The 24841-nt window shown below is 60.4% G+C and overlaps 2 protein-coding genes across 5 annotated transcripts in view; both read right to left on the reverse strand.

Annotated features, from left to right (window-relative positions):
* Positions 1-21122, reverse strand: part of TIMD4 (T cell immunoglobulin and mucin domain containing 4) — a 242205-nt gene extending 221083 nt beyond the window's left edge. The window contains exon 1 of the mRNA XM_064366596.1: positions 20792-21122. The gene's annotated coding sequence lies outside the window, so the exon portion shown is untranslated. The remainder of the gene's footprint in view (positions 1-20791) is intronic.
* TTYH3 (tweety family member 3) overlaps positions 1401-24841 on the reverse strand; it is a 32089-nt gene continuing 8648 nt past the window's right edge. Inside the window, exons 2-15 of one of the 4 annotated variants that reach the window (XM_064366564.1) lie at positions 19621-19790; positions 19375-19486; positions 19044-19264; positions 18649-18744; positions 17051-17123; positions 16702-16777; positions 13925-13980; positions 13140-13232; positions 10237-10329; positions 9885-10021; positions 7698-7871; positions 7111-7186; positions 6113-6213; positions 1401-4495 (exon numbers count right to left, since the gene is read on the reverse strand). In XM_064366564.1, the coding sequence (XP_064222634.1) occupies positions 6133-6213; positions 7111-7186; positions 7698-7871; positions 9885-10021; positions 10237-10329; positions 13140-13232; positions 13925-13980; positions 16702-16777; positions 17051-17123; positions 18649-18744; positions 19044-19264; positions 19375-19486; positions 19621-19790 (1458 nt within the window). In that variant the 3' untranslated portion in view covers positions 1401-4495; positions 6113-6132. The other 3 variants (XM_064366565.1, XM_064366567.1, XM_064366566.1) reach the window with 3 other exon arrangements.

The raw sequence follows: 24841 nt of genomic DNA on the forward strand, positions 1-24841 counted from the left end.
GGGCCCAGATAGGACAAAATAGTAGGTAGGGAGTGGGGCCTGGAGAGGACAAAATGGTATCAGGTAGGTCCTGATGGGGCTTTTTTCCCAGGCTCCCGGGGTGGGGTGGGGGAGGTGTGTCCAAGCTCCCGGAGAGAGAAGGGGGGATGTCCGAGGTCCCCGTGAGGGGAGGGGGTGTGTCCGAGGTCCCTGCAAGGGGAGGGGGTGTGTCCGAGCCCCCGGAGAGGGAAGGGGGTGTGTCCGAGCCCCCGGAGAGGGAAGGGGGCGTGTCCGAGGTCCCCACGAGGGGAGGGGGGCGTGTCCGAGGTCCCCGCGAGGGGAGGGGGTGTGTCCGAGGTCCCTGTGAGGGCAGGGGGTGTGTCCGAGCCCCCGGAGAGGGAAGGGGCTGTGTCCGAGCCCCCGGAGAGGGAAGGGGGTGTGTCCGAGCCCCCGGAGAGGGAAGGGGGCGTGTCAGAGGTCCCCTGAAAGGGGAGGGGTGTGTCCGAGCCCCCGGAGAGGGAAGGGGGTGTGTCCGAACCCCCGGAGAGGGAAGGGGGCGTGTCCGAGGTCCCCGCAAGGGGAGGTGGTGTGTCGGAGCCCCCGGAGAGGGAAGGGGGTGTGTCCAAGCCCCCGGAGAGCGAAGGGGGCGTGTCCTAGGTCCCCGCGAGGGGAGGGGTTGTGTCCGAGCCCCCTGAGAGGGAAGGGGGTGTGTCCGAGCCCACGGAGAGGGAAGGGGGCGTGTCCGAGCCCACGGAGAGGGGAGAGGGTGTGTCCGAGCCCCCAGAGAGGGAAGGGGGTGTGCCCGAGGTCCCCGCGAGGGGAGGGGGTGTGTCCGAACCCCCGGAGAGGGAAGGAGGCGTGACCGAGGTCCCCGCGAGGGGAGGGGGGCGTTTCCGAGGTCCCCGCGAGGGGAGGGGGTGTGTCTGAGCCCCCGGAAAGGGAAGGGGGTGTGTCCGAGCCCCCGGAGAGGGAAGGGGGCGTGTCCGAGGGCCCCGCGAGGGGAGGGGGGAGTGTCCGAGGTCCCCGCGAGGGGAGGGGTTGTGTCCGAGCCCCCGGAGAGGGAAGGGCGCGTGTCCGAGCCCTGGAGAGCTATGTCCACCCCATCCCTGGAGAGCCTATCCCTGGCGTCATGCCCACAATCCCGAGGCCCCGCCCACCCATTCCTAAAGAACCTGTCCCAGGATCCCTGCCCACTCACTCCGAGAGGCCTCGCCCATCCCTGGAGACCTACCCATAACCCCGAGAAGCCCCACCCACCCCCAGCGACCCACCCCCAATCCCGAGAGGCACCGCCCACCCCACCCCACGGAGCTGACCTGGTCGGCCCCGCCCTCAGTGTCCCCTCTGCGCCCCCACTGCCTCTGCCTGGAGCCACGGACTGCCTATCCGCGGCCGGGCGGGAGCTACTCAGAAAGAGAGGCTTGTTTTTTAAAATTTGTTTATTTTAAAACATGAAACCCAAGCTGAATAGAAACCACAGAAATTACACTGACGAGATATTTAGTATTTGCCAAGAAAAATAAAGCCCCCAAAGAAATAAAAATCAACCCCCAAACCCAGTTCTAAAAAACAGAAAAACACAGCGACAGTACATACAGCCATGGCCCTACGGAGGCTGGAGGAAGGGGAAATGCAAAATGGTTCAGGCCTCAGTTCCTGGATGTTAAATCACACTGGGGTGGGGGAGGTCAGATGCCCGGGCCGGGGGTAAACCGGGAGGCCGAGTCTTAAGGAGATTATGTATATATTATATATAACAAATATGAAGTGGTTCAGTACACAACCATTATGGTTAAACACAAAACAAAGATCCCACAGGAGAGGGCCTGGTCCCCAGCCTGCCCCGTCTGGAGGTCTGGGGTCCAGGGGCTGCCTCACCACTCCTCCCAGGGCTGGGCAGAGCTGGCCTCAGGGAAGGAGCAAATGGTGCTTGGAACTCGAATTGCATAGTGAGATGGGTGGGTGGGCAATGGGCCAGGGGCTGCTCCTAATCAGGCCCGTTCACTACCAACCTTGCCACAACACTCAGGGGGCCCCCAGGGTAGTGAATGCCTGTGGAGGAACCCCCTCGGTGTGGTAAGCCTCTGGGCTCCTCCCTCTTGTCTTGTCCCCAAGGCCACCCTGTCCTCCCAATGAGGCTGTGGGCCTGGGGCCTGCAAGAGCCCCTGTACAGGGTGAGAGTGGGGGCCGGCCATGGCAGCAGATGCCAGCCAGACACCCCCAGTAGGTGTGGTCAGGTCATAGGATGGGGTAGTTAGGAACACGGCACCGAAAACTCAGAACAAAAAGACAACCGATGGCAGGCGCTCCCCTCCACCTACTGAGGTGGGGTTTGAACCCCTTTTGATTTTCCCCGTTTCCTTTCTTCAATCTCGTCACAGACGGGCACACACGCACACCACGGTCAGGAGTCCCGAGACAGCATGAGGCTCGAAGCCCCTGCCTCGCCGCCTCTCACGCTACGTCCATTCACCTGGCAGGCGGCCTCGCGGCCATGGACAGCATTTGTGCTTCTGAGCGGTCGTGGGGCGCTCGGCCGGCACCCAGGTCAGGGTGCCAGGGCATCCCTCTCAACCCCAGGCTGGAGAGCTCCCCTGGCAGATCAAGCCCAGAGGAAAGACTGGGCAGATTGGCTGTGGCAGGGCCTCCAAGGGGGCTCAGAATGTCAGCTGGGCAGGGCCTGGAGCAGAGGCCCCTCCACTGAGGTTTGGTCATGCCCAGGGAGCTCAGATGCCCAGGATTGGGGCCCCAGGCCCATGGACTCCCCTCCCCGTTCTGCCCTCCCATATCCCCCTTTTTGGTCCCAGACACCAGCACAAAGAAAGGAGGGGTTCACAGACGAAGGGCAGGGCAGAGCCTGGCCCCAGGGAGGGGATGAGGACATTTCTGGTCCAGATAGCTGCCGGCTGCTCCAGGAGGAAGAGCCATGCATCTGTAAACTGCTGGGCCCGGCCTTGACCCCTGCATGTGGCCATCCAGCTGCCCTCTGGCTGGCCCTGGCCTTGGGACAGGCATTGAGCCTTGAGGGCTGGCCTGCCTGGGCCAGGGCTGGGGCCAGGAGTGGCAGAATGTCTGATCCTGATTTGGGGTGGCTCCTCCCTCCACGGCAGGAAGCACAGCAAACATCGTACACTAAAGCCAAAAGCACCGTAGGGAAGCCTTGCTCCCACTTTACAGGGAGGGAGACCGAGGCCGTAGGGACCTCAGTCCAAAGCCCATGGGAGGTTGATTCCCAAGGACCATCCTCCTGGGGCAGCACCTGCCTGGGGAGGGGTGTCCAGGCCCTTGGGCTGCCTGTCAGTCTATGGCACCCCCTGAAGCACCCCTTGAAGAAATGCTACTGCGGCCCTGACTCCCAGCCAGCTGCTTCGGCCTCGGCTCTAGTCCGGACTTGGGCTCACACTGCCGGCTCTGGGCCAGCCAGGGACACCCATGGAGGCTGGGGGTGAGGTTAGTGGTTAGTCCCAAGTGGGGCAGCAGGGGCTGAGGGACGTTCCTAGCCAGCTTGGGTCCAGCCCCTCAGGCCCGGTTCCTCGGACGCTGTACCTGTCACGGATGGAAATGGAACCAAGAAGGGAGGGAAGGGGGTGCTAGCGGTCCCCTCGGCCAACAGCCCCGGCCTGCCCTAGAGACGACAAATGTGGTTAGTGCAAACAACAAACCAGACACAGCTGCCCAGTCTCTGGGTGGGGGGAGGGGGGTTGGCACCAAGAAGGCAGCCAGCACTGGGTGGCAGGTGAGTGGCCTGGGCTCCACGTGGCCCCTGCTGTCCATGGAGGGCCAGGGCCTCCGACAAGGCAGGTGCTGAGGGAGAGAGTGAGGCTGGGGTGACGGAGAGGGGCCCTGCTGGAAGGGGCCTCTGGCAGCTGGCAGGAGGGTTAAGCCTGTGGGTGGGTGGGCTGCATGGGCAAGGAGGGCACTGCAGAGAGATAGGCACGCAGAGGGACCTCAGGAGGAACCAAAGGGCAGAGATGAGTAGATGGCACGTGCCCCTGTCCCTCTGTAGCCAGCAGGTGCTGGCACAGAGTGACCCAGTGGTGCCTGTGAACTAAGAAGGGGTCCACAGAAGCGCCAGGCAGAGGAAGGAGAGCTGCGGAGGGAAGGGCCGGGTGGAGACAGCACAGGTCAGGTGCGGCCAGGGCTCAGGGTGCAGTGGCCATCTGCAGAGGGAGCGTGCTGGGACAGTGGGTGGCGTGCAGGGCTGGGGCGTCGGCTGGCAGCAGCGTTCAGGTGTGACCCGAGTTGGGGGTACAGGCCCGGAGCCCCTGCGTCTCCACTGTGCCCCTGCGGGGAGGGGAGAGGAGGGCAAGCGGCCTGCAGACACGTCCGGGGTGGGCCTGGCGCGGCGTGCGAGGGAGGGTCCGGCGGGTGGCCCGGGTGGAAGTGGCAGTGCTGGCATGGGAGGGGCAGTTGGCACATGGGGTGGGTGGTTGCTGGGTGCCGTCTAGTGGCTGCCGCTGGAGTCAGGGCGAGGCTGGCTCGTGGCGAGGTATTTGGCTCTCATGCTGGAGGTGTACTGGAGGAAGACAAGGGAGAGGCGTCAGCAGGGCCCCTGCACGGCGTACACAGTCAGGGGTGTCCTCCTCGTGGTCCTCACTTGGCTAAGCCAGAAGCCCTAGGAGCAGAATGGGACAGTACAGGGTGCCCTGGCAGAGCCTACAAGGAGGGGATCAGGAGGTGTTGCTGGCTGGGGGGGCCTGTGCTGTAGGTCTGGCTGGGGCTGAGGGAGGGGCAGCCCCCAATTCGCTCGGCTCAGGGCAGGGGACGTCTCCTCTAAGGAGGGGTGTACACACAGACCCCCAAGCCCACATCAGCAGCATTTGGGTGTTAGGCCAGACAGTTCTGCCAACCCCAGGAGCCACAGCTCCAAGGCCCTACCCGCACCCTACACCCCCAGGACCTGAAGGACACACACCAGCTGCCCTCCAGGGACGGGCCAAGGCCTCCTCTGGACCCAGGGCCAGGTCCTCCTGCAGCCAGGCCACCACCCGCAGGAGTATGGAGAGCCCAGCCTGAGGACATCCCCTGGGCCGCCCCTTCATGCCATGGAAGGAGGGCCCCCTAAGCCACACAGGAGGCTGAAGCAAGGCAGCCCCCCAACTCCCGTCAGGGACCCAACTGCGGGCTCCCCATGGGTTTCGGATTTGGGAACAGAGGCGGCTGCAGGGGGTGCTGCCGTGTGCCTGGCTCTGCAGCCGGCCTGCACATCTTGGCTGCCCTTGTCCAGCCAGGAATATGAAGGTCTTATGTGCACGGGCGTGTGCAAGAGAGTGCATGTATGCGCTCAGAGAAACCCACATGCATGAGGCATGTGCTGAGGCCAGACAGTGCAAAGGACCCACATGCCTGGCACGTGCTAAGGGCCGGCAGCAGTGAGGAGGCCGGGCAGGTCAGCCCCCAACCCAAGTGGGCTCCAGAACTCCAGGGCCCCAGGCCCGTTCCCACAGTCCCCAGAGTCAGAGGCACAGAGCTCCCCAGGTCCCCAGGAGCCCTCCTAGGACACCTAGGTTTCGCACAGCCTGTGAGGCAGCCATGGAGGGGGTGGGAGGGAGGAGCCATGGCCCAGAGCCTCGGCATTCCATGGACATGCAGCACGGGGCAGGGATGGGGGAGGACAGGGTGGGGGCAGGTCGGGATGGGGCAGCCACCCAGACCCCGAAGGAGTCCAAGCAGGCACCCCCACCACTGTGGGGCCAAGCTCGTGTGCTCGTGGGCACACACCCTTCCATGTGCACGCCCCAACACACAGGCAACGCCTCCAGGGTAGGGCCAGCCGGCCACACGCCCAGGGACCCAGGCGCGTACAGGGATCTGGGTGCATGGATTCCTCACTGGGAGGTGATAGGAGGGGCTGGGGCCACTTGGAGCTGGTGGCAGAGTCCCCAGAGGCCAAGCAGCTGGGCTGGGGGAGCCTGGAAGGGGACTTGCCAACCCCACTGTGAGGCTGGCGGGCCCAGGGCCGGCATTAGAAGTCTCTGGCTGGGCCAAGGTGCTCAGAGCTGTCCCTGCCAACAGGAGCTGGATGGATGGAGCCCCGGGCCAGTGCCAACGGGAGGGCGGCAGTGAGTGCAGGGCGGAGGCGGGAGGCGCAGGCGGGTGGCCGTGCGGGGTGGGGGACCCGGTGGGTCAGTACCTGTCGCTCTGAGGGCACAGCTACCACAGTGTTCGGGCGCTGTCCATGGGCTTAAACTGCCAGCCCGCGTGGCTGCCAGAGTCCAGGGCAGCCAGATAGCGCTAGGAGGGCCCGGGGTGGGTGCAGGAGAGAGAGAGAGAGAGAGAGTGCAGCCTCAACTCCAGGGTGCGGGGCCGGGAGGGGGCTATGGGGCCATGTGATGGCGAGGACGAGGGCAGTGGGACCTGCACCTGGATGGCCTGAGCCTCACAGGCCTGGCCCTTCCCAGACAGCCCAGGCCCAGCTCTGTGCTGCTGGGGACAACGGCAGCAGCCACAGGATGGGGATTTCTGAGCAAGGCAGGCTTCGGCCTCTCAGCCCTGTCCTGGTAGCCCGGCCCCCTCCTCCCCAGTCCCTCCACTGTGCCACAAGCTTCTCTTGGGCACCCTGTCCCCTCCTGCCTGTGTCTGACTCGGGACGCCAGAGGGGACACCAGGGCCGGGCTGGAACAGACACTCAGGAAAAGACTCAAGGAAGAAAAATAAAAGGAGGCAGAGCCAGGGCCCCTGGGAACTGGAGCGGTGGCATCCCATGGATCCAGAAGGGACAGCAAATGGAGGGTAAGAGGCTGGGGAGGGCCTGGTGCAGGGCCGTGCCCAGGAGCTGGGAGGGCTGCAGTGGGGTCACACCTGCCCACCCACCTGCTCACCTTCCCCAAGAAAGGGCCTGAGAGCTGACCTGCTGGGTGGCTGGCCCCAAGGCTGCCCTCTGGCCCCAGGGCACTCCAAGGCTGCCTGGGAGGAGCCAGCAGGCCCACCCAGCCCGGTCTACTCATGCCGGGCACCCTGCGGAGAGGTCCCGGCTGGGAAGAGCCCCCTGGAACCCCGGTGGTGGTGGCTCACAGCTGCCCCTAGAACTCGCACTGGTTGCATGTGCCACACCAGCCCACCAACACCGCACAATAGCGGGCCCCCAAGGCTGAGCAGCCACCCCATCCACCCTCTTGCCCCAAGACTTACTGAGGGCGGCGGGGACTCACGCCCAATGAGTGGGGTGTTCTCACAGCGGGGGTTCTGGAAATTGGTGTTCTGGCTCCTGAGGCATGAGGGGAGAGAGGCTGTGAGGGACTGCTGGCCATATGGGGGGCCCTGGAGGTGGCCCAGCTGTGCCCACCCAGCCTGCCTGGCACCCCCATTTTTGATCCTGACTTTCACAGGGGTGGGCACATCTATTCTCACTGGGGATCCCATGAACCAAGCACGGTAACAAAGGGCTCAGAGAGGGCTCACAGAGAGCCCCCTGCCCACCTTGGCCTGGCCAGAGCCCACTCCCTCCGAGCCACCTGCCCACCACATAGCTGGGCCCTGAGTCCTTGTGCCCTGGACACAGTACCTCCATCTGACCACGCGACATCCCCATGGCCCCTGGACCGAGTCCACCTGGGGCAGGAGGCACTCAACGCCCAGAAGCTGCCCCTTTTCCAGCCCCTTCCCTCAAGCTAGTCCCAACCTGGATCCACGTTCTCAGCCGCATTAGAAGTCTGATGTGCCTGCTGGTCCCGCTGGGCTCCCCGAGTGAGCCTGGGCGCCTGCCCCCCTCAACTCACATGTACTCAGTGACTGGGGCGTTGCTGACGGTGTGGGCCGCGGCTGGGATGCTGGTTTCACTGCCGTAGCTGCTGCCACAGCTGTACAAACTGGGCATGTGGACACGGTAGAGGCTGTCATGCGCCTGCCGTGGCCCTGGAGCGGCCTCCTCCTCCCCGTCCTCGTCAGGGCCTCTGCGAGGAGGGACATGCAGCACCAGCTCAGGCCCCAGCAGGAAGGAGCTGGCGACCCCTGAGGGTCTGCTCTGGTGCAGACAGACACTCCTGGTTCCAGTCCTAGCCTGGCTGTGTGCATACTGCATGTGGGACTGTAGGCTGGTCACCCAGCTCTGCGTCCAGCCCCGCCCCTGTGAGGTCGGGGACTAAAAGACCTGTGTGGTCACCCGAGTGCCAGGCCCTGTACCGCAGCCTGAGCATGGCAAGGCTTGCTGTCTGCTTACTGAAAGAAGAGTGCAAGGCCCCTCCTGGAAGGGCACAGGAGGCTGGGGTGCCGCTTGGCTCTGCACAACCCAACTGCACCCTTGGGTGGCCTGAGCCAGTTTTCCTGGCCCTGTTGCCCTCTGGCTTTCCATCCTCCACTCTGTGCAGGCCTCTGGCACTCTGGATCTCCTCCACGCCCCATAAGGTCCCAGATGGGACACAGGGTGGGCTGCCTGGTGGCGAGCACTTCAGAAGCAGAACGGTGGTAGCTTTTGGCTGAGCGGTGGCCACCAGCCATGTCCCTCATATGCAGTGGCTTGAGTGCCCCCTCGACACTCCAGCTGTGTCCTCTTACAACTCCCTTTCTACAGTGAGGGAAATGGAGGCCCAGGGTGATTAAGTGACTTGCCCACATCAAACAATAAGCAAGGATAGAAACAGGATCTGAATCTAGCCCTGTGAGTTTAGGGCTATGCTCTTATCTACTCCCCTATGTCCACCATCTTTATTACCACTGACACCATCACCACCACCATCACCATTATCACCAACATCACAACTGCCATCACCATTATCACTGTCACCATCACTACTATCACTGTCACCATCATCACCACAACTACAACCACCATCACCATCACCATCACTACCACCACCCTCACCAACATCACCACTGCCATCACCATTATCATTGCCACCATCATCACCATCACTATCACCATCAACACCACAACCGCCATCACCATCATCACCACCACCATCCCCACTACCATCATTACCATCACCATCATCACCACTACCATTGTTACCATCACCATCATCACTACCACCACCATCACCATTATTATCACCATCACCACTACCATCATGGCCATCACCATCATCACCACCACCATCACCATTATTACCACCATCACCAATGCCATCATTACCATTACCACCATCACAATCACCATCACTACCACAATCATCACCGTTACCATCATTACCATCATCATCACCACCATCGCCTTCATCACCACCATTATCACTGGCAGCATCACAATCACCATCACAAGGGAAAATAACAGAAATCCAGACAAAAGTAAGAAATCTGAGCTGAGCTACCCGCCATCGATGTTGGGCCACCAAGCAGTAGCCACAGTCCAAGTGGGAGGGGAGGTGCAGGTCTCAAAGATAAGCCATGGGAGCCCCAGCAAGGGAAGGAGCCTGTCACCCCCAAACACCACGCAACGCAGTACTGAGTGGGGAGACTCAGGCAGGGGCCACCAGGACCCCCACTTCAAAAGTAAGGACATAATGGCTCCAGGGGAGCTGGCTTCTTGGGGGTCATGTAGCTGGAGGCCACAGCCACCCGGGGACTAACCACTGACCTTTCCCCCCACAGCTCTGTGCACCTGCACCCCATGGCAGTGGGGAGGGGGGAGGGTGAACGCCTGCCTGGGAGGGAGCATGGAGTAGAGAGTCTGAGGCCGGCTCTCAGGGCGGTGGGCAGGAGACCCCAGTCCTCCCCACTGCCTGCTCCAGACTCCTGCGACCCAGGCCAGGAGCTCCTCCAGGCTGTTTTCCTCCTGTGAAATGGAGGTGCTCACCTGGGAGCCGGCAGCCTCCGAGATACCACAGAAACCTAGGGAGGGTCATGAGGTGAGGAGGTGTCTGTCCCTCTCCTCTGGGACTGGCATACAGGTGTCCATAAATGCATGCTCCTGAATGTCCTGCATGCCACATGACCTGGGGCAAGCTCCCCCAACCCCTGGAACCCCTCACCTCTTCTGCTGCCAGGTGTGCGGGACGCTGCAGACGATGGAGCTGAACATGAGGGCGGTGACGAAGGAGAAGAGGGCCAAGTAGATGAGGCCCTCCACACCGTCATAGCAGAATCCGGTCAGCGCCTGCACGTAGTCCTGAGGCCGCAGGGACGAGACCGCAGGATCCAGAGATGGGGAGGGGGGAGGGGGCAGCGTGAGGCCCTTGGACCAGCCACAGTGGCCTGGACCGCTCCCCAGAGGCTGGGCTGAGGACCCACTGTCTGCTGGGAGGTCCTCATCCTCCTGAGCAGCCGATCCCCTGTTCCTACCCGCCAAGCCGCCACGACCCTATCCCGAGCCCTGCCTCTCACCAGATGCAGGCTGCGGCAGTCCACCAGGGCGGTGAGGTGCTGCAGGTTGACCTCTGTGCTGTTCAGCACCTCCTGGACACGGAGGAGGGGGTCCTGGGGGGCACGAACCACAGGAGGTCAGCAATTCATTTGGAAGGGGGACCTTGAGCCAGCCTTGCCCTGTCTTGGAAGCCTCTGGGTCTCCCTCTACCCCACAATCTGCCACTGAGATACCCTCCACCCTGGGGTCTCAGTGCAGGACCTGAGGACTCTGGGCCTTGAGAAATGGTGACCCCAGGCCCCTCCCCAGACTCATGGGGCCCACCAAGGACACAAGGACCCAGGAGCACCTGTCCGGTGTGGGCACCACTACGTAAAGACAGATCTCCTTTTATTGTAATGGGAGAGACAGTGAACCCCCCATGTGTCTACTGACACAGACCTGCTCTGCTTTTAAAAGTCTTATTTCAAGGAACAGTTAAAGGCAAGGGAAATGTCTCATGTTAACCGGCAAAACTCTCCATGCAGAGTGAGCGTGATTCTGTAATGTGTCCGTACGCTCTTGGGTGCTCATGTGTGTGCATGTGTGTGTGCACCTGTGCAGACACTGCCAGTGCTGTCACATGCCTGGAGAAACGACTGCACAGAAACACCGCCAGGCTGACGGCAACTCTGCAGGAGCAGCGACTGGCCCAATGCTGCCTTTTACAGCTCATTTTCTTTTTTTTAAATGTATTTCTTTTTTTTTTGAGATGGAGTCTCCCTCTGTCGCCTAGGCTGGAGTGCAGTGGCATGATCTTGGCTCACTGCAACCTCCGCCTTCTGGGTTCAAGCGATTCTCCTACCTCAGCGTCCCGAGGAGCTGGGATTACAGGTGTGTACCACCATGCCCCGCTAATTTTTGTATTTTTAGTAGAGACAGGGTTTCACCATGTTGGTCTGGCTGGTCTCAAACTCCTGACCTCCTGATCCACCCACCTCGCCCTCCCAAAGTGCTGGGATTACAGGCATGAGCCACCATGCTCGGCCTACAGCATGTTTTCTAAGGACCCACTACAATCCTGAAATGGATTTTGGGGCCGGGACTGGTGGTTCATGCCTGTAATCCCAGCACTTTGGGAGGCCGAGGCAGGCAGATCAGCTGAAGTCAGGAGTTTGAGACCAGCCTGGGCAATGTGGTGAAACCCCGTCTCTACTAAAAATACAAAAATTAGCTGAGTGTGGTGGTGCACGCATGTAATCCCAGCTACTCAGGAGGCTGAGGCAGGAGAATCACTTGAACCCAGGAGATGAAGGGTGCTGTGACCTCAGATCAGGCCATTGCACTCCAACCTGGGCGATAGAGGGAGACCCTGTCTCAAAAAAAAAAAAAGAAATGCATTTTGGGGTAATAGAGCCTATTGTTATGGGCTGAACGATGCCTCCAAAATTCTTGTGTTGCAGTCCTAACCCCCAGGACCTCAGAAAGGGACTGCATTTGGAGACAGGACCTTTACAGAGGTGTTGAAGGTAAACCAAGGTCACATGGGTGGGTCCTAACCCCATGTGACGGGCGTCCTTATAAGAAGACGAAAGTTAGCCAGGCGTGGCGCAGGCGCCTGTAATCCCAGCTACTCGGGAGGCTGAGGCAGGTGAATTGCTGGAACCCAGGAGGCAGAGGTTACAGTAAGCCGAGATTGTGCCACTGCACTCCAGCCTGGGTGACAGAACAAGACTCTGTCTCAAAAAAAAAAAAAAAAAAAAGACTAAAATAAAAAAGAAGAGATCAGGACACAGACACCTACAGAGCTGGCCCTACAAAGACAGCAGAAGACGCCATCTGCGAGCAAAAGGGAGGCCTTGGAAGAACCCGGCCCTGCCAAGAGCTGTGAGATGATCGTCTGCGGCAGAGCCTGCCCTGTCTGGGGTGCTTTGCCACCGAACCCCGCTAACTTTTGTATTTTAGGTAGAGATGGAGTTTCATTATCTCGGCCAGGCTAGTCGCGAACTCCTGACTTCGTGATCCACCCACCTCGGCCTCCCAAAGTGCTGGGATTACAGGCACAGGCCATCATGCCCGGCCTAGTTTTTATTTTATACTTTGAGATGGAGTCTCGCTCTGTTGCCCAGGCTGGAGTGCAGTGGCGCAATCTCTGCTCACCGCAATCTCTGCCTCCTGGGTTCAAGCGATTCTCCTGCCTCAGCCTCCCAAGTAGCTGGGACTACAGGCACCCACTACCACACCCAGTTAATTTTTGTAGTTTTAGTAGAGACGGGGTTTCCCCACATTGACCAGGCTGGTCTTAAACTCTTGGGTTCAAGTGATTTGCCTATTTTGGCCTCTGAGAGTGCTGGGATTACAGGCATGAACCACCTCGCCTGGCCATATTTTTAATTTTTTAAAACATATTTTAATGTAGAAATGCCTGGCCCAGAACATTACAGGGAAAAACAATAATCCCCTCCAATTTCCAGAATCCCCCCAGGACATTCACCCTGAGAATGGATATGATTCTGTTATTCTCTTCCTTCATCTCTTTCTATTTTCTTCAGATTTTTAAAAAAATATAAGGAGCTCGTATTAGTTTTTAAACAAAGAATAAAGTTATTTTTTAAAAGCTGGGTGTGGTGGCTCAAGTCTGTCATCCCAGCCCTGAGACCCACCTGGGCAACAGAGCAAGAGCCTGTCTCAAAAGAAATGAGTTTTATAACAGACCAAAAATTCCCAAGGAAAAGGAATAAAGGAGGGAGGAAGAGGAGGACAAAAGAAGCCTACTGCAGAAAGGGCTCGGGGAGGAAAGAGGAACACCTCCTGCACCCACTGCCACCAGGTCCCTACTCAGCCAGCCTGGTGCCTTCTCCAAATCTGCCCTGAGCCATGTTTGCACCTCAAATTTCTTTCATGCTCAGAAAAAAGGGCCCCTGCCTGCCCCACAGCCCCTCACCTTGGTGGCCGGCTGCTCCCGGGGGACGGTCCTCAGGAGCTCAGCCACGACATCCTGCATCTCCACCAGCGCCTTGTGGCTGCCCGACAGCTTCTGCTCCAGAGAGGAGACCAAGTCCATGGGGGCCGCTGGGCCCACCCACCTTCCCCCCCCCCCCAGGACCCTCCAACATGGGGCCACCAGCAAGGTGTCCAGCCTAGGAGGCTGTCAAGGCTCCGCCCTGCAGGCCAACGGGGCACTCCGGACCCTTGCTTCCCCAGGGACACACCCAGAGACCACAGAGCCCTGAGGTGGTAACAGCCAACCACGTACCCACACCAGCAAGCAAAGCACAGACACACGACCTTGAGGACCCAAAGGGTCCCGCAGTCAGGGTGAAATGACAGGCAGTGCATACAGGGCTTGATCAGCTGGTGTGGCAACCACTTCAAACCCCCCCACTAGGATGCTGGAACATGCTACAGAGGCATCTCTGGGCTCCTCCTGCCCCCCCAACAAGGCCAACCCAAGGAGCAAAAGCAGTCCTGGCAATGCAGGTGCACTGAGTGGGTCACCCCCAAAGGCTTGCACCCAGGTGACTGGCATGGTAATCCCAGGGGTTGTTGGTGACATCCACACAGCCTCTGTCCAGCTCCCTCCCCCAGCTCCCCAGTCCTGCAGGCTGAGGAACCAGGCACCACGCCTGCTCGCCTGCTCGCCTGCTCGGGGCCCCTCTGCACAGAGCAACGTGCTCAGATTCTCCCTGAATCTCAGTCCCAACCTCCCAGGACAGGACAGGCTCTCACCTGCTGGAAGGGGTTGGCGGCGCGGGGTGAACAGGCCAGGTAGTATTGCAGGATGTCTGCGGAGAGACGTCAGGGCAGGCTGAGCCAGGACGACTGTCGCAATGCGACTGTGTGCACGTGAGCATGTGTCTGCATGCATGTCTTCAGGGCACATCTGCATGTGTGTTTACACGTGTGCTTATGTGTCTACACTCATGTCTCAGGGCACATATGCATGTGTGTTTACATGTGTACCTATGCATCTACACATGTCTTCAGGACACATGGGCATGTGTGTTTACATGTGTGCTTGTGTCTACATACGTCTGCAGGGCACATATGCATGTGTGTTTACACGTGTGCCTGTGTCTACACACGTCTCCAGGGCACATCTGCATTTGTTTACACATGTGCCTATGCATCTGCACGCATGTGTCCAGGACACATGGGCATGTCTGTGTACATATGCGCTTATGTGTCTACACTCATGTCTCCAGGGCAAATCTGAATGTGTGTTTACACATGTGCCTATGTGTCTGCACACATGTCTTCAGGGCACATGGGCATGTGTGTTTGCACACGTGCCTATGTGTCTACAAGCATGTCTCCAGGGCACATGGGCATGCATGTGTACATGTGTGCATGTGTCTGCACACATCTTCAGGGCACACCTGTATGCACGTTCACATACGTGCCTGTGTGTCTGCATGCACCTGTTGATACATATGCATGTGTCTGCATGTTTACTTACACATGAATGTGTGTCTGTGTACATGTTTACATGTGCATGCATGCCTGTGTGCATGTGTTTACATGTGTGCATGTGTCTGTGTGTATGTGTGTGCATGCCTGTGTGTGCGTATGTGTCTTCACATGTGTGCATCCAGTTACACACATCCATGTGTGTCTGTGTGTGTGGCAGTGGGGTCTGCACTCCCATCAAGCCAGGGTCCCTACACATTGACCCTTGCTGGGACCCACCTTCTGAACTCTTTATAAGTTCAGTTCTTCCAATTATCAAAGAACATTAAAAAAAAAAGTTTTTAAAAGTTGAAAAAATGATGAAAGTATTTAGAAACAGGAGAACACCAGGTGTCACTGTGGCAGCCTGTGCAGTGAAGCCTGTGTGGCTGGCCTGGCTGGCCTTCTGGGAGGGGCTATATGGCCCGCAGGCTGGAGCTCATGCTTATATTTGTACATGTACATGTGTAGCGGGGGCTGCTCATACTTGCTGAAACCCCCAAAGGCCGCCAGCAGTAGGGACCTGGAGGGGCCAGGCTCATGGCAGGGGGGCCAAGAACAGTGGTGGGTGCCACTGAGTGGTCACCAGCCCCACCCCGGCCCCCAGCAGAGCCGGTCCACCCCTCCACCCTCATTCCTGAGGACAAGGTGAGTCGGGGGCGGATTACTTTTCCTCCTGGAGGAGACTCGGGCTTTGGTGGAAATTGTTCCTTCAACAAAGGCAGGTAAAAATCCTGTGGCCTCCAGGGACAAAGGGTGGCAGGATAGTCCCTGACAGGAGCGAGCACTTCAAGATCTTTCAGTGTCTCCACCCCCACGAGGACGGGCCTTCTAGTTTCTACTTGGGAACACACAATACTTCCAGAATGAGGGCCCGGAGAAGCTTAACAAACTGACAGCACCCCAACCTCCAGATTCCCACGTCCACCTGCCTCTGCGACGTCTGACACACATCGCAAACCAACAAGGGGGCTGCAACTCCCAATGGCCCAGCTCCCTGCCCCCCCAGCTCCAGACCTGCTCCCCGACCCGCAGTACAGCTCACGGCCCTGCAGCATAGAGCTGTTGAGACCATCGACGTGAACTGCTCCGTCCCTCTCTATCCCTACATCTAACTGACAGGCAGTCCTTCCAGCTCCACCCTCAAAGCCCATCCCTGACCACCTTTTGCTCCATTTATTCAAGCCCCTGCTGTCTCCTGCTTGAGGCATCCCCCTCACTCCCTCTTGTAAACCCGGAGGCCTGAGGATGCTTTGAAAGAGACCTTCAATCATGGGTCAAGTCTCTCCCCTGCTTCCCTCCCTCCAATGGCCTCCCCCTGGAATAAAGCAAAGCTCACCACGGTGACTCAGCCCCACTGGCCTCCCCCCCTCCCCTCCCCCCAAGGGTCTGCCTCCTGCCTCGGGGACCTTGCAAAAATGCAGCATCCTCTGGCAGTATTTTTTTTTTTTTTGAGATGAAGTTTTGCTCTGATTGCTCAGGCTGGAGTGCAATGGTGCGATCTCAGCTCACTGCAACCTCCGCCTCCTGGGTTCAAGTGATTCTCCTGCCTCAACCTCTGGAGTAGCTGGGATTATAGGCTCCCGCCACCATGCCTGGCTTATTGTTGTATTTTTAGTAGAGATGGGGCTTCACTATGTTGGCTAGGCTGGTCTCAAACTCCTGACCCCAGGTGATCCACCCTCCTTCGCCTCCCAAAGTGCTGGGATTGCAGGCATGAGCTACAGTGCCTGGCCCTCTAGCTGTACTTTAATGCCACCCATTTGGCCTCCTCTGCCCACCTGCTCAAAGCAGCCCTGGGTCACCTGTCCCTTCCCCTGCCCCATGGGCACCCATCACCCCAGGCACCACTGGCCTCACAGTTCCTGTCATTCTTTACAAAGCCTCCCACTTGGGAAAGGTGGTCCAGTCTGCTCACTAGTGTCCTGGCCTGGGACCTGTCTCCCTGAGACCATGGGCCCACAGGACAGGGGCACCTCCGCCTCAGCCACCTTGCTCTCCGGGCTCAGCCCAACCCTGGGGAACCCACTCTGACATGGCTGCGGATGCAGACTCACCCCCACTCAGCACCGAGTGCTGCTCCACCATCTTGGTCACGTAGGTGTCAGGGTCCACACAGAAGTCGCTGGAGCCCTAGGGTGGGCGTGGGCGAGCGAGAGGGGGTGACCAAGACGAGCCTAAAGGGAAGCTCTCAGGGGTAGAACCCCTGCCCCTGGAGTCTGCTTTCCACTGAGGAGGGTAGACTGTGAATCTGGGGTCACAGGTACACTGTGCCTATGGCAGGGCAACATTGCTCTTGGGACTCGGTACCCGGGGAAGATGCGGGGGAAGGAGTGTGGCTTTCCCTCATCCCTCCCCCAGTGCCCAGGTCCAGCAGCCGGGGACCGCACCCCCTCTGCCACTCACCACGGACACAGCCAGCTCCAAGCCCAGCGCACCCCAGCTGATGACCAGGGCCAGGACTCCCAGCAGGCAGACCCTGGGGCAGAGATAGCCAGTCAGCAGCCCCAGGCCAGTGTTGGGGGCATGTCACCTGCTGGACTGCAGGCCAGAAGATGGGTCCCAGTGCACAACAGTGGTCAGCCCACACAGGAACTGGGGCTCTTCCTATGGCCTGGCCTCAGCCAGAGCTGCCCACAGCCCAGAGCCCAGATGGAGCCCTCTCCTGGGAGGGGTGGGGCTCAGAGAGCTCCGAGCTGGAAGCAGGGCTGGAAGGCCAGGTGGCTCTTGGGGCCCTGCCCCTCCTGGCCCCCAGCTCCCTCTCCAAGTCCCAAGCAGGCAACAGTGTCCACTTTCATGCGGGACCCTGCATCCCGCTGCCCATGTAGCAGCCCAAGGGGCCTGCTAACCTCAGCCAGACCAAGCCCTCCTGTGCTGAACCCTCACTCAGCAACTGGGTGCTCTTGCTATAGCACCAGCCTCTCACTCACCCCCACCTGGTGAGGCCTCACCTCACCCACATCTGGTTCCCTTTGATCCAGACACACAGGACCCTGTGCACAACCCATTGCAGGCGCTTCCCCCAACACGGCGGGTCCCCCAAACCCCAGTGCAGGTCCCCCAAACATACCCCAATGCAGGCCCCACACCCCACTCCAGGCCCTACACCCCACTGTGGACCCCCCACACCCCACTGCACACACCCCACACCCCACTGTGGGCCCCTCACACCCCACAGCAGGCCTGCACACTGTTATCCTTCCTCGTGTGTCCAGGCATCCCTCGCTCCCTGGGGTCCTCGCTCAATCCCTCCTTTCTAGGGTCTCCTTGGGCATAGCGTGCAGCAGCACCCCCCCACCCACCTGTACCCCCCCAACCTGCCAGTACCCCCCACTGGCCTACACCCCCCCCAGCTCTTCCTCTTCAGGGTGCTGTCACCTGTGGCCCATGGCACCTTTCCCTCACTCTGCTTCTCTGTGGCCTGTGAGTGCCACGTAGGGGGAGGCTGGGTGTTCTCCCATCTCTCCCGGGCCTGGCCCAGGGAGACACCAGCCATGGCCATGCAGCTGTGCAGTGAGGGGCAGTGACAACACCTCACCTCCCACGAAGGAGCTGCCACTCTCTCTGCCTTCCCAACGAGGAGACCAAGGCCCAGCACTAAAGAGCCACCTGCCCAAGGTCATCCTCCTGGTGAGCTAGAGCCAGGGCTGGAACCCAGGCTGCCCCAGGGCCAAGGATGGAAGGGGTGGGGGAAGGGGCCCCAGCCTGGTCTCTGGGTGGCCCGGGGCATTCAGAGACCTGGGCAGGTTGTTTCAGGTCCTGGGCTACAAGTGCCCCACGTGTAGACTCTCACAGGAAACCAAGGGCGGGGGGCAAGTGTACTGGGACGGTGGCCACAGGGGCACAGGCCACAGGCATGGAAGGGGCATCTCAGAGCAGACCCAGTGCAGGGGGGTTCTGCTCAGCCCCTACCACAGAGCCTGTGGTTGACACTGCAGAAGGGGTGGGGGAGGTGGTGCCATGGTCCCTTGCCCTGCCCCTCCACTTCAGGCCCCCAGACTCACCCCACGAGGATGCCCTTGGAGCTGCGGATGAGGCCGACCAGCACCAGGAGGCAGATGACAACGTCCAACAGCAGCAGGCCCAGGTAGCCCAGCCACCTGCAGGCATACCTGGGAGTGGGCCAGGGCAAGGACTCGGGGCCAGGGAGTGGGGTCGCAGGGGGAGCTAAGGAGAGCAGCCTGGCACATCAGAGGGCATTCAGAGGGTCTGGGTCTTAAAGACTGGTGTCAGTTCTTGAGAAAGGCTCCTGTTAGGGAAACTCCAGCTGCTGCCTGTGACCAGTGGCCCTGGGCCCCCCATCCATCAGGCCTCCTGTACTAGGTGTTGAGAGCAAAACTGGCCCAAAGAGGGTGATGCCTGCCCAGTGGGGCGGGCAGGGAAGAGGGCCCGGCCGCACCTGTACCAGTCGTAGAGATCCACCTGCTCCGCCAGCACCTCCAGCGACACCGCAGTGTTCCTCCAAAAAGGGATGGCGGCCGTGTAGCCCAGCAGCGTCTCCAGCAGGCCCTGCAGCCGCTGCACGGCTCGCAGGGGCTCGGGCCGCCCGGCCAGCTGCCGCTCCAAGGTCTGCAGGCTGGGTTCCGCCGTGTGGTTCAGTCCCACTGCCGTGTCCCACACCTGCGCCGGACCCGCGGGCGTGAGGCCGGGAGCTTGCCCTCCTTGCCCCGGAGGCTGGGCCCCTCCTGCACAGCCCCAGCGCCCCCGGCCCCAACTCGGCGGCCACTCACGCGGTCCTGGACCCCGGCCACCGTGCGGTTGGCGTGGCGGAGCGAATAGGTGGCACGGTGGATGCCGTCACTGGTCTCCCCGTTGCCGTAGAATCCCACCGCGATGCCGGCGCTGGAGGGAGCGGCGGCGTGAGGGCGGGGCCTGATATTGTGGCCCCGCCCCTTCGCACCGTCCTCTCTAGCCCCGCCCCCTAGGGAAACACCCCCCTCTGGCCCCGCCTTCCGGCCCCGCCCCACCGCGCTCACCTGCACACCAGCGTGGCGATGATGACGCACCAGGCTGTGCAGCAGCAGTCTGCGTCCAGGTGCTCCTCGCTCTTGCGCCGCCGGCAGCACAGCCAGAAGGAGTAGAAGAGCAGGAAGAGGAGGTCCAGGGCGAGGCAGGCCAGGGAGGCGGCCCCCAAAAGCAGCAGCGCCTGCGGGCGGGCAGGAGGCGGCGCTGGAGGGAGTGGACCCCCAGGCCCAGAGTGCCACGCCCTACCCCAGCAAGGACCTTGCGCAGACTCCCATTTAATCCTGCTCCCAGCCCTGGGATGTGGGCCCCATCCCCAACTTGTAGGTGAGGTATGGAGGCTCCCACCACCTCAGTGATGCACCTGCGGTTACCCGGGTCTGGACCCCGAACGTGGGACCCCGGTCTCGCCGTCTTCAACGCTGTGCGGCATCAAGACTCCATAGCCACTAGGAGGGGCCGGGTGGACCCTGGCCTCCAGTTTCCAGGCCTCCGTGTCTCCGGCAAGGCCACCTGTCCCCTCCCCACTGGGTCCTCAGAGTACAGGGCAGGTGCTCAGGATGTCTGCCCCACCAGGCACCAAGGAGAGACACTGGGTGGAGGTAGCCAGAGAATGTGGGTGACAAAGGAGGACCCAGCAGTCTGGTGAACCAGTGTCCTTGCAGCCACAGCCCCGCTAAGGAGGTCCCTCCACCTCTCCAAGCCTGGTTTCTCTTCTGTAGAAAGAAGTGCTGCTGCCCCCTGAAGAAGTGAAGCCCTGGGGAGGGGCTGCCAGCATCAGCTCCTGTCCTCACCCCCAGCCCGAGACACCCCAGAACCCCAGGGCCCATCCTCAACTGAGGCCCAGAACTCTCCTACATCAGTCCTGGCAGGATCCCCCACCCCAGCTATAGTGCTGAAGTTTTCCCTACCCCACTGGTAGGGAAGTGGGGAGACTGGGGGGGGCTGAACCCCCACTTGTTGGCCATGAAAGTGTTTCTGAGGGGTGAACATGGAAGATGCCCCATCAGGAACCTGATCCTGTCTGGGATCTGTGCACTAAGAAGCTGCACTCAGGGGTGGGCACTGCCCATTGAGTCCCCCCACGCTGGATGAGATGGTGGGGCTGGTCCCACACTGCCATGGTCACTGGCCAGGGCTGTCCCAGGGGACACCACCCACACAGGCTGCATACGGTCACCCTACCAGACAAACAGCCCTGTCTGGCTCCAAGCATGGCCTTCTGGCGTGGCTCTCCCCAGGTCTCTGAACACAAAAGACAGACCACAGAACAGACACCAGAGCCCTCCCGTCCCAAGGCTGGGCAACCCCCACAGGAAGTGGCTAAACTGATGCAGCAGTGACATTTCCTGAGCATCCGCTTCGGGGAGGGAGGGTAACGTGTTCCCAGAGCTGTCCCTTCTCCTGGCACCACACTCAGTCTGCCTGGCCAAGTGCTCTCACCTCCATTTCATCAACAGGGAAACTGGGCTTTAGGGAAGCTACAGAGAAAGCACGCAAGCCCTGCAACCCCAGGTCCCTGCGTTCAGCATAGCCCTGCCCCCGGATCAGCCCTCCAGAACCTCCGCACACTTCCGGTGCCCAGGCGAGGGATGGAGAGCGGACACAGAGCTGTGCCTCATCATGGGGCCAGGGACCACCCAGAGGCTAACTCGGGGGTGTCCATGGGTGGGGGGGGTGTCTATGGGTGGGGGAGTGTCAGCAGTGAGGGCCATCAGTGTTGTGGGGTGGCCACCAGGTATACCTGCACTGCCCTCATTGGCACTGCTGCAGAGAAACACCTCCCTCCCTGGATCACAACGCTTCAGCAATGTGGCCCTCAGGGGCCCCAGGCTTGGGAGCTGCTGGGGCAGATGGTCCCCTGCCTGGCCCCCCTTGTGATGAGGGCTTAGCCACAGTGGGCACTGGGACTGTTGCTGGATCTCCCAGGAGACGGTTGCCAGGCAGTGGGAGGATGGTGTGTCCTGCCCTCCAGGAAGCCAGCAGACGCCCACACCTGAAGGTGGCCTTTCCATCTCCACCTGGCCAGGGAGGTGCTGACCAACTCGGCACACCCAGAAATGAGCCGCCATGGTCCAAAGCCATGCCAGTGTGTCCACAGCTGCCCAACAGCCAGCAATCTGGGCACCACAGAGCATCGAGGGCGGGCACCCTTCTGCTCCTTCAGCCATGCACAGGTGCCTACCGCCCCTGCAATGGCATGAGGACTGCTGGGCCCTGAGCCCACCCCCACCCTCGGGAGGCAGGCCACCACAGCCGCTGAAACTGAATCAGTTCAGGACGGTCTCATGGTCCAGGGAGCTCAAGTCACAGAGGGATCCTCAGGGCCCAGTAGGGTTTGCCCAAGATCACACAGGGAGGCAGAGATAGTCCAGTCACATGGGGTCGGGGGCTCACATTAACATTCAGCACCACGCCCAGGCCCAGGCTGCACACACAGTGGGTCATCCATAAACGTTGGGGAGCTTGGAAAAGCAACACTCTGGGGTCCCTGGGTCTGGCCTGGCCTATGTGGGGCTGGGCATGGAGTAGAGGTGCTAACCCCACCAGCTGTGACCACAGGCTCTGCCAGTACCCTCCTTGTAGCTCAGAGGCCAAGGGCAGAACAGACCTGTGGGGCAGCTGACCGTGCCCCAGTGGGCCAGAGCTCCACTGGACCCATACCCACATCTGCACTTCCATCCATGGGGCATCCCCTGGGCTCCCATGGCCCGGGGGCCATGGCAACCAGCCCCATCTTGGCCCTGGGCTGGCCAGACTCTTGCAGCGAGCCCTCCCTCTGCTCTCCACCTGCAGAGGCCTCCCCAGTCATCCTTGGCTGGGGTCACCTTTTCTCGCTCCCCCGACCCTGGGCTCACGTGGGGCATGACTCCAGGAGAGCCTGTCTGTATGCACCCCACATCTGGGACTCACAGGGAAACTCCTCCTGGGGTGAGGAGCTGGGGACTGGGAGAGCAGGTGTCAATCCCCGACACGAAGCACACAAAGCCTAAACAGGTACCTGGCTGTGGCCTCCATAGCCATCGGCCTGGCATGTCCGCCCAGAGCTCAGGGCATCAGTGCACATCAAAGGGCTCCCAGGTGCGAATCACTTCCTCGGTGGCGCCAGAGCCACCCACTCCCATTTGGCAGATGAGAAAATGGAGGCAGGGTGAGATAAACCCTGGCCAAACAAGATCTAGGTGAGGCAAGCCCATTCCTTGGACTGCTCTGCCCTGGTGCGGAGGGCTGACATCCAGGTGCAGCGGGCAGGGGGCCAGTGGGGAGAGGCTGCTAGGCACCAGGCACATGCAGGGACCCCTGTAGATGGTGTCCTCTGCCCTCGGGGCCGCCTCTAGGAAGGTGAGGTGACACAGGCACTAAACATCATCATAAGTGAACTGTGAAGCCTGCTGGAGGGTAAGAGGCGCTGAGGAAAGCAGAAAAGGCAGCACTTGTGTCGCCCAGGCTGGAGTGCAGCAGTGTGATCTTGGCTCACTGCAACCTCTTCCCGGGTTCAAGCGATTCTCCTGCCTCAGCCTTCAAATAGCTGGAATTACAGGCGCATGCCACCACACCTGGCTAATTTTGTATTTTTAGTAAAGACGAGGTTTTACCATCTTGGTCAGGCTGATCTCGAACTCCTGACCTCAGGTGATCCACTCGCCTCAGCCTCCCAAAGTGCTGGGACTACAGGTGTGAGCCACCACACCTGGCCCGAATGTACGATTTAAAAAAAAAAAATTTAGAGACAGGGTCTCGCTCTGTGGCCCAGGCTAGAGTGCAGTGGCACAATCACAGCTCACTGCAGCCTCAACCTCCTGGGCTCAAGTGATCCTCCTGTCTCAGCCTCTCAAGTAGCTGGGACCACAGGCACATACTAACAGCTCCTGGCTAATTTTCTTTCTTTCTTTTTTTCGAGACAGAGTCTCTGTCACCCAGGCTGGAGTGTAGTGGCACGAGATCTCGGCTCACTGCACCCTCCACCTCCCACGTTCAAGCGATTCTCCTACTTTGCCTCCTGAGTAGCTGGGACTATAGGCATGCACCAACACACCTGGCTAATTTTTGTATTTTAGAGACGGGGAGATCACCATGTTGGCCAGACTGGTCTTGAACTCCTGACCTCAGGTGATCTGCCATCTTGGTCCCCCAAAGTGCTGGAATTACAGGCGTGAGTCACTGTGCCTGGCCTCTGCCCTAATTTTTTAAAAAAATTTTTGTAAAGACAGGGTCTGGCTATGTTTCCCAGGCTGGTCTTGAACTCCTGGGCTTAAGCGATCCCCCCGCCCCCCGCCTCGACCTCCCAAAGTGCTGGATTACGGGTGTGAGCACCACGCTTGGCTGAGGCAGCTTTCTCTTGTTCTTGCCTGGATGGGGCCAGCTGCAAACTGAGCCTTACTCCTCAGCCCCCAGGGGCCAGAGGCCAGGCTTCAGGGCCCGCACAGGGACAGCCTCACTCAGCCTCCCCCAGCTGAGGAAGGAGATGGTGCCTCCCCGCGAGTGCAGAACCTGTTCTTGTCTGCTGTTTAGAGCCCAGGTATCAGGGTGCTCAGCAAACTGGGCAGCTGCTTCAGGCCCCCGCCAGATCCCAGGCACCCAGTGCACCAAGCCTGAGCCCAGCTGTCTGCAGGGAACGTGCCGTGGCCATCCTGACCTCTGCACCCACTTCCCGAAGCCAGATTCCCAGATGGCAGCCTCCCTTGGGGCACTGGTCCAGCGGCATTCCCGTGATGGCCCAGCCACCTTTCTCCACCAGGCTGGCGGCCCCTCCACCCCTCCCTGGCCCATTCAGAGAAAGAATGGGAACTGTCTGATCAGCAGCTGGGCTCTGACCAAATGGAATTTTCCGTCTATGGTGGAAGTGACGTAAGGGCTCAGTCAGGAGAGTCGAAAGCTACATGCTGGGCTCCGCAGAGCACTCAGGGCAGACTCAAGTGCCACGCACGCGCCAAGGGGGCTGGGGGAGACCCCCTCCTGCTGCCTCAATTCCCCTTCCCACACCCTAGGCCCCCTGGTCTTGGCCCTGGGCCACCCCCTGCTTCTCCAGGCCTCTGTAGCCCCACAGCCACGGATGTATCCACTGGGGATGTCCCCTCCCACTGTGAGCCTAGACTCCCCCTGATTGCCCTGTGGCCCCCACAAAACCCCACCACTCTGAAAAACACCCAGTCAGACAGAGAGCCAGGGTCTGAAGTCTTACTCTGTCCCAGATTAGGCTACCGCCAATAGGATCCCAGTATACCCCAAGCCACA

This window comes from Aotus nancymaae, unplaced genomic scaffold, assembly GCF_030222135.1.
Source record: "Aotus nancymaae isolate 86718 unplaced genomic scaffold, 86718_ANA_hifiasm-v0.15.2.pri h1tg000064l_1, whole genome shotgun sequence".
In the NCBI taxonomy this organism is placed as follows: domain Eukaryota; kingdom Metazoa; phylum Chordata; class Mammalia; order Primates; family Aotidae; genus Aotus; species Aotus nancymaae.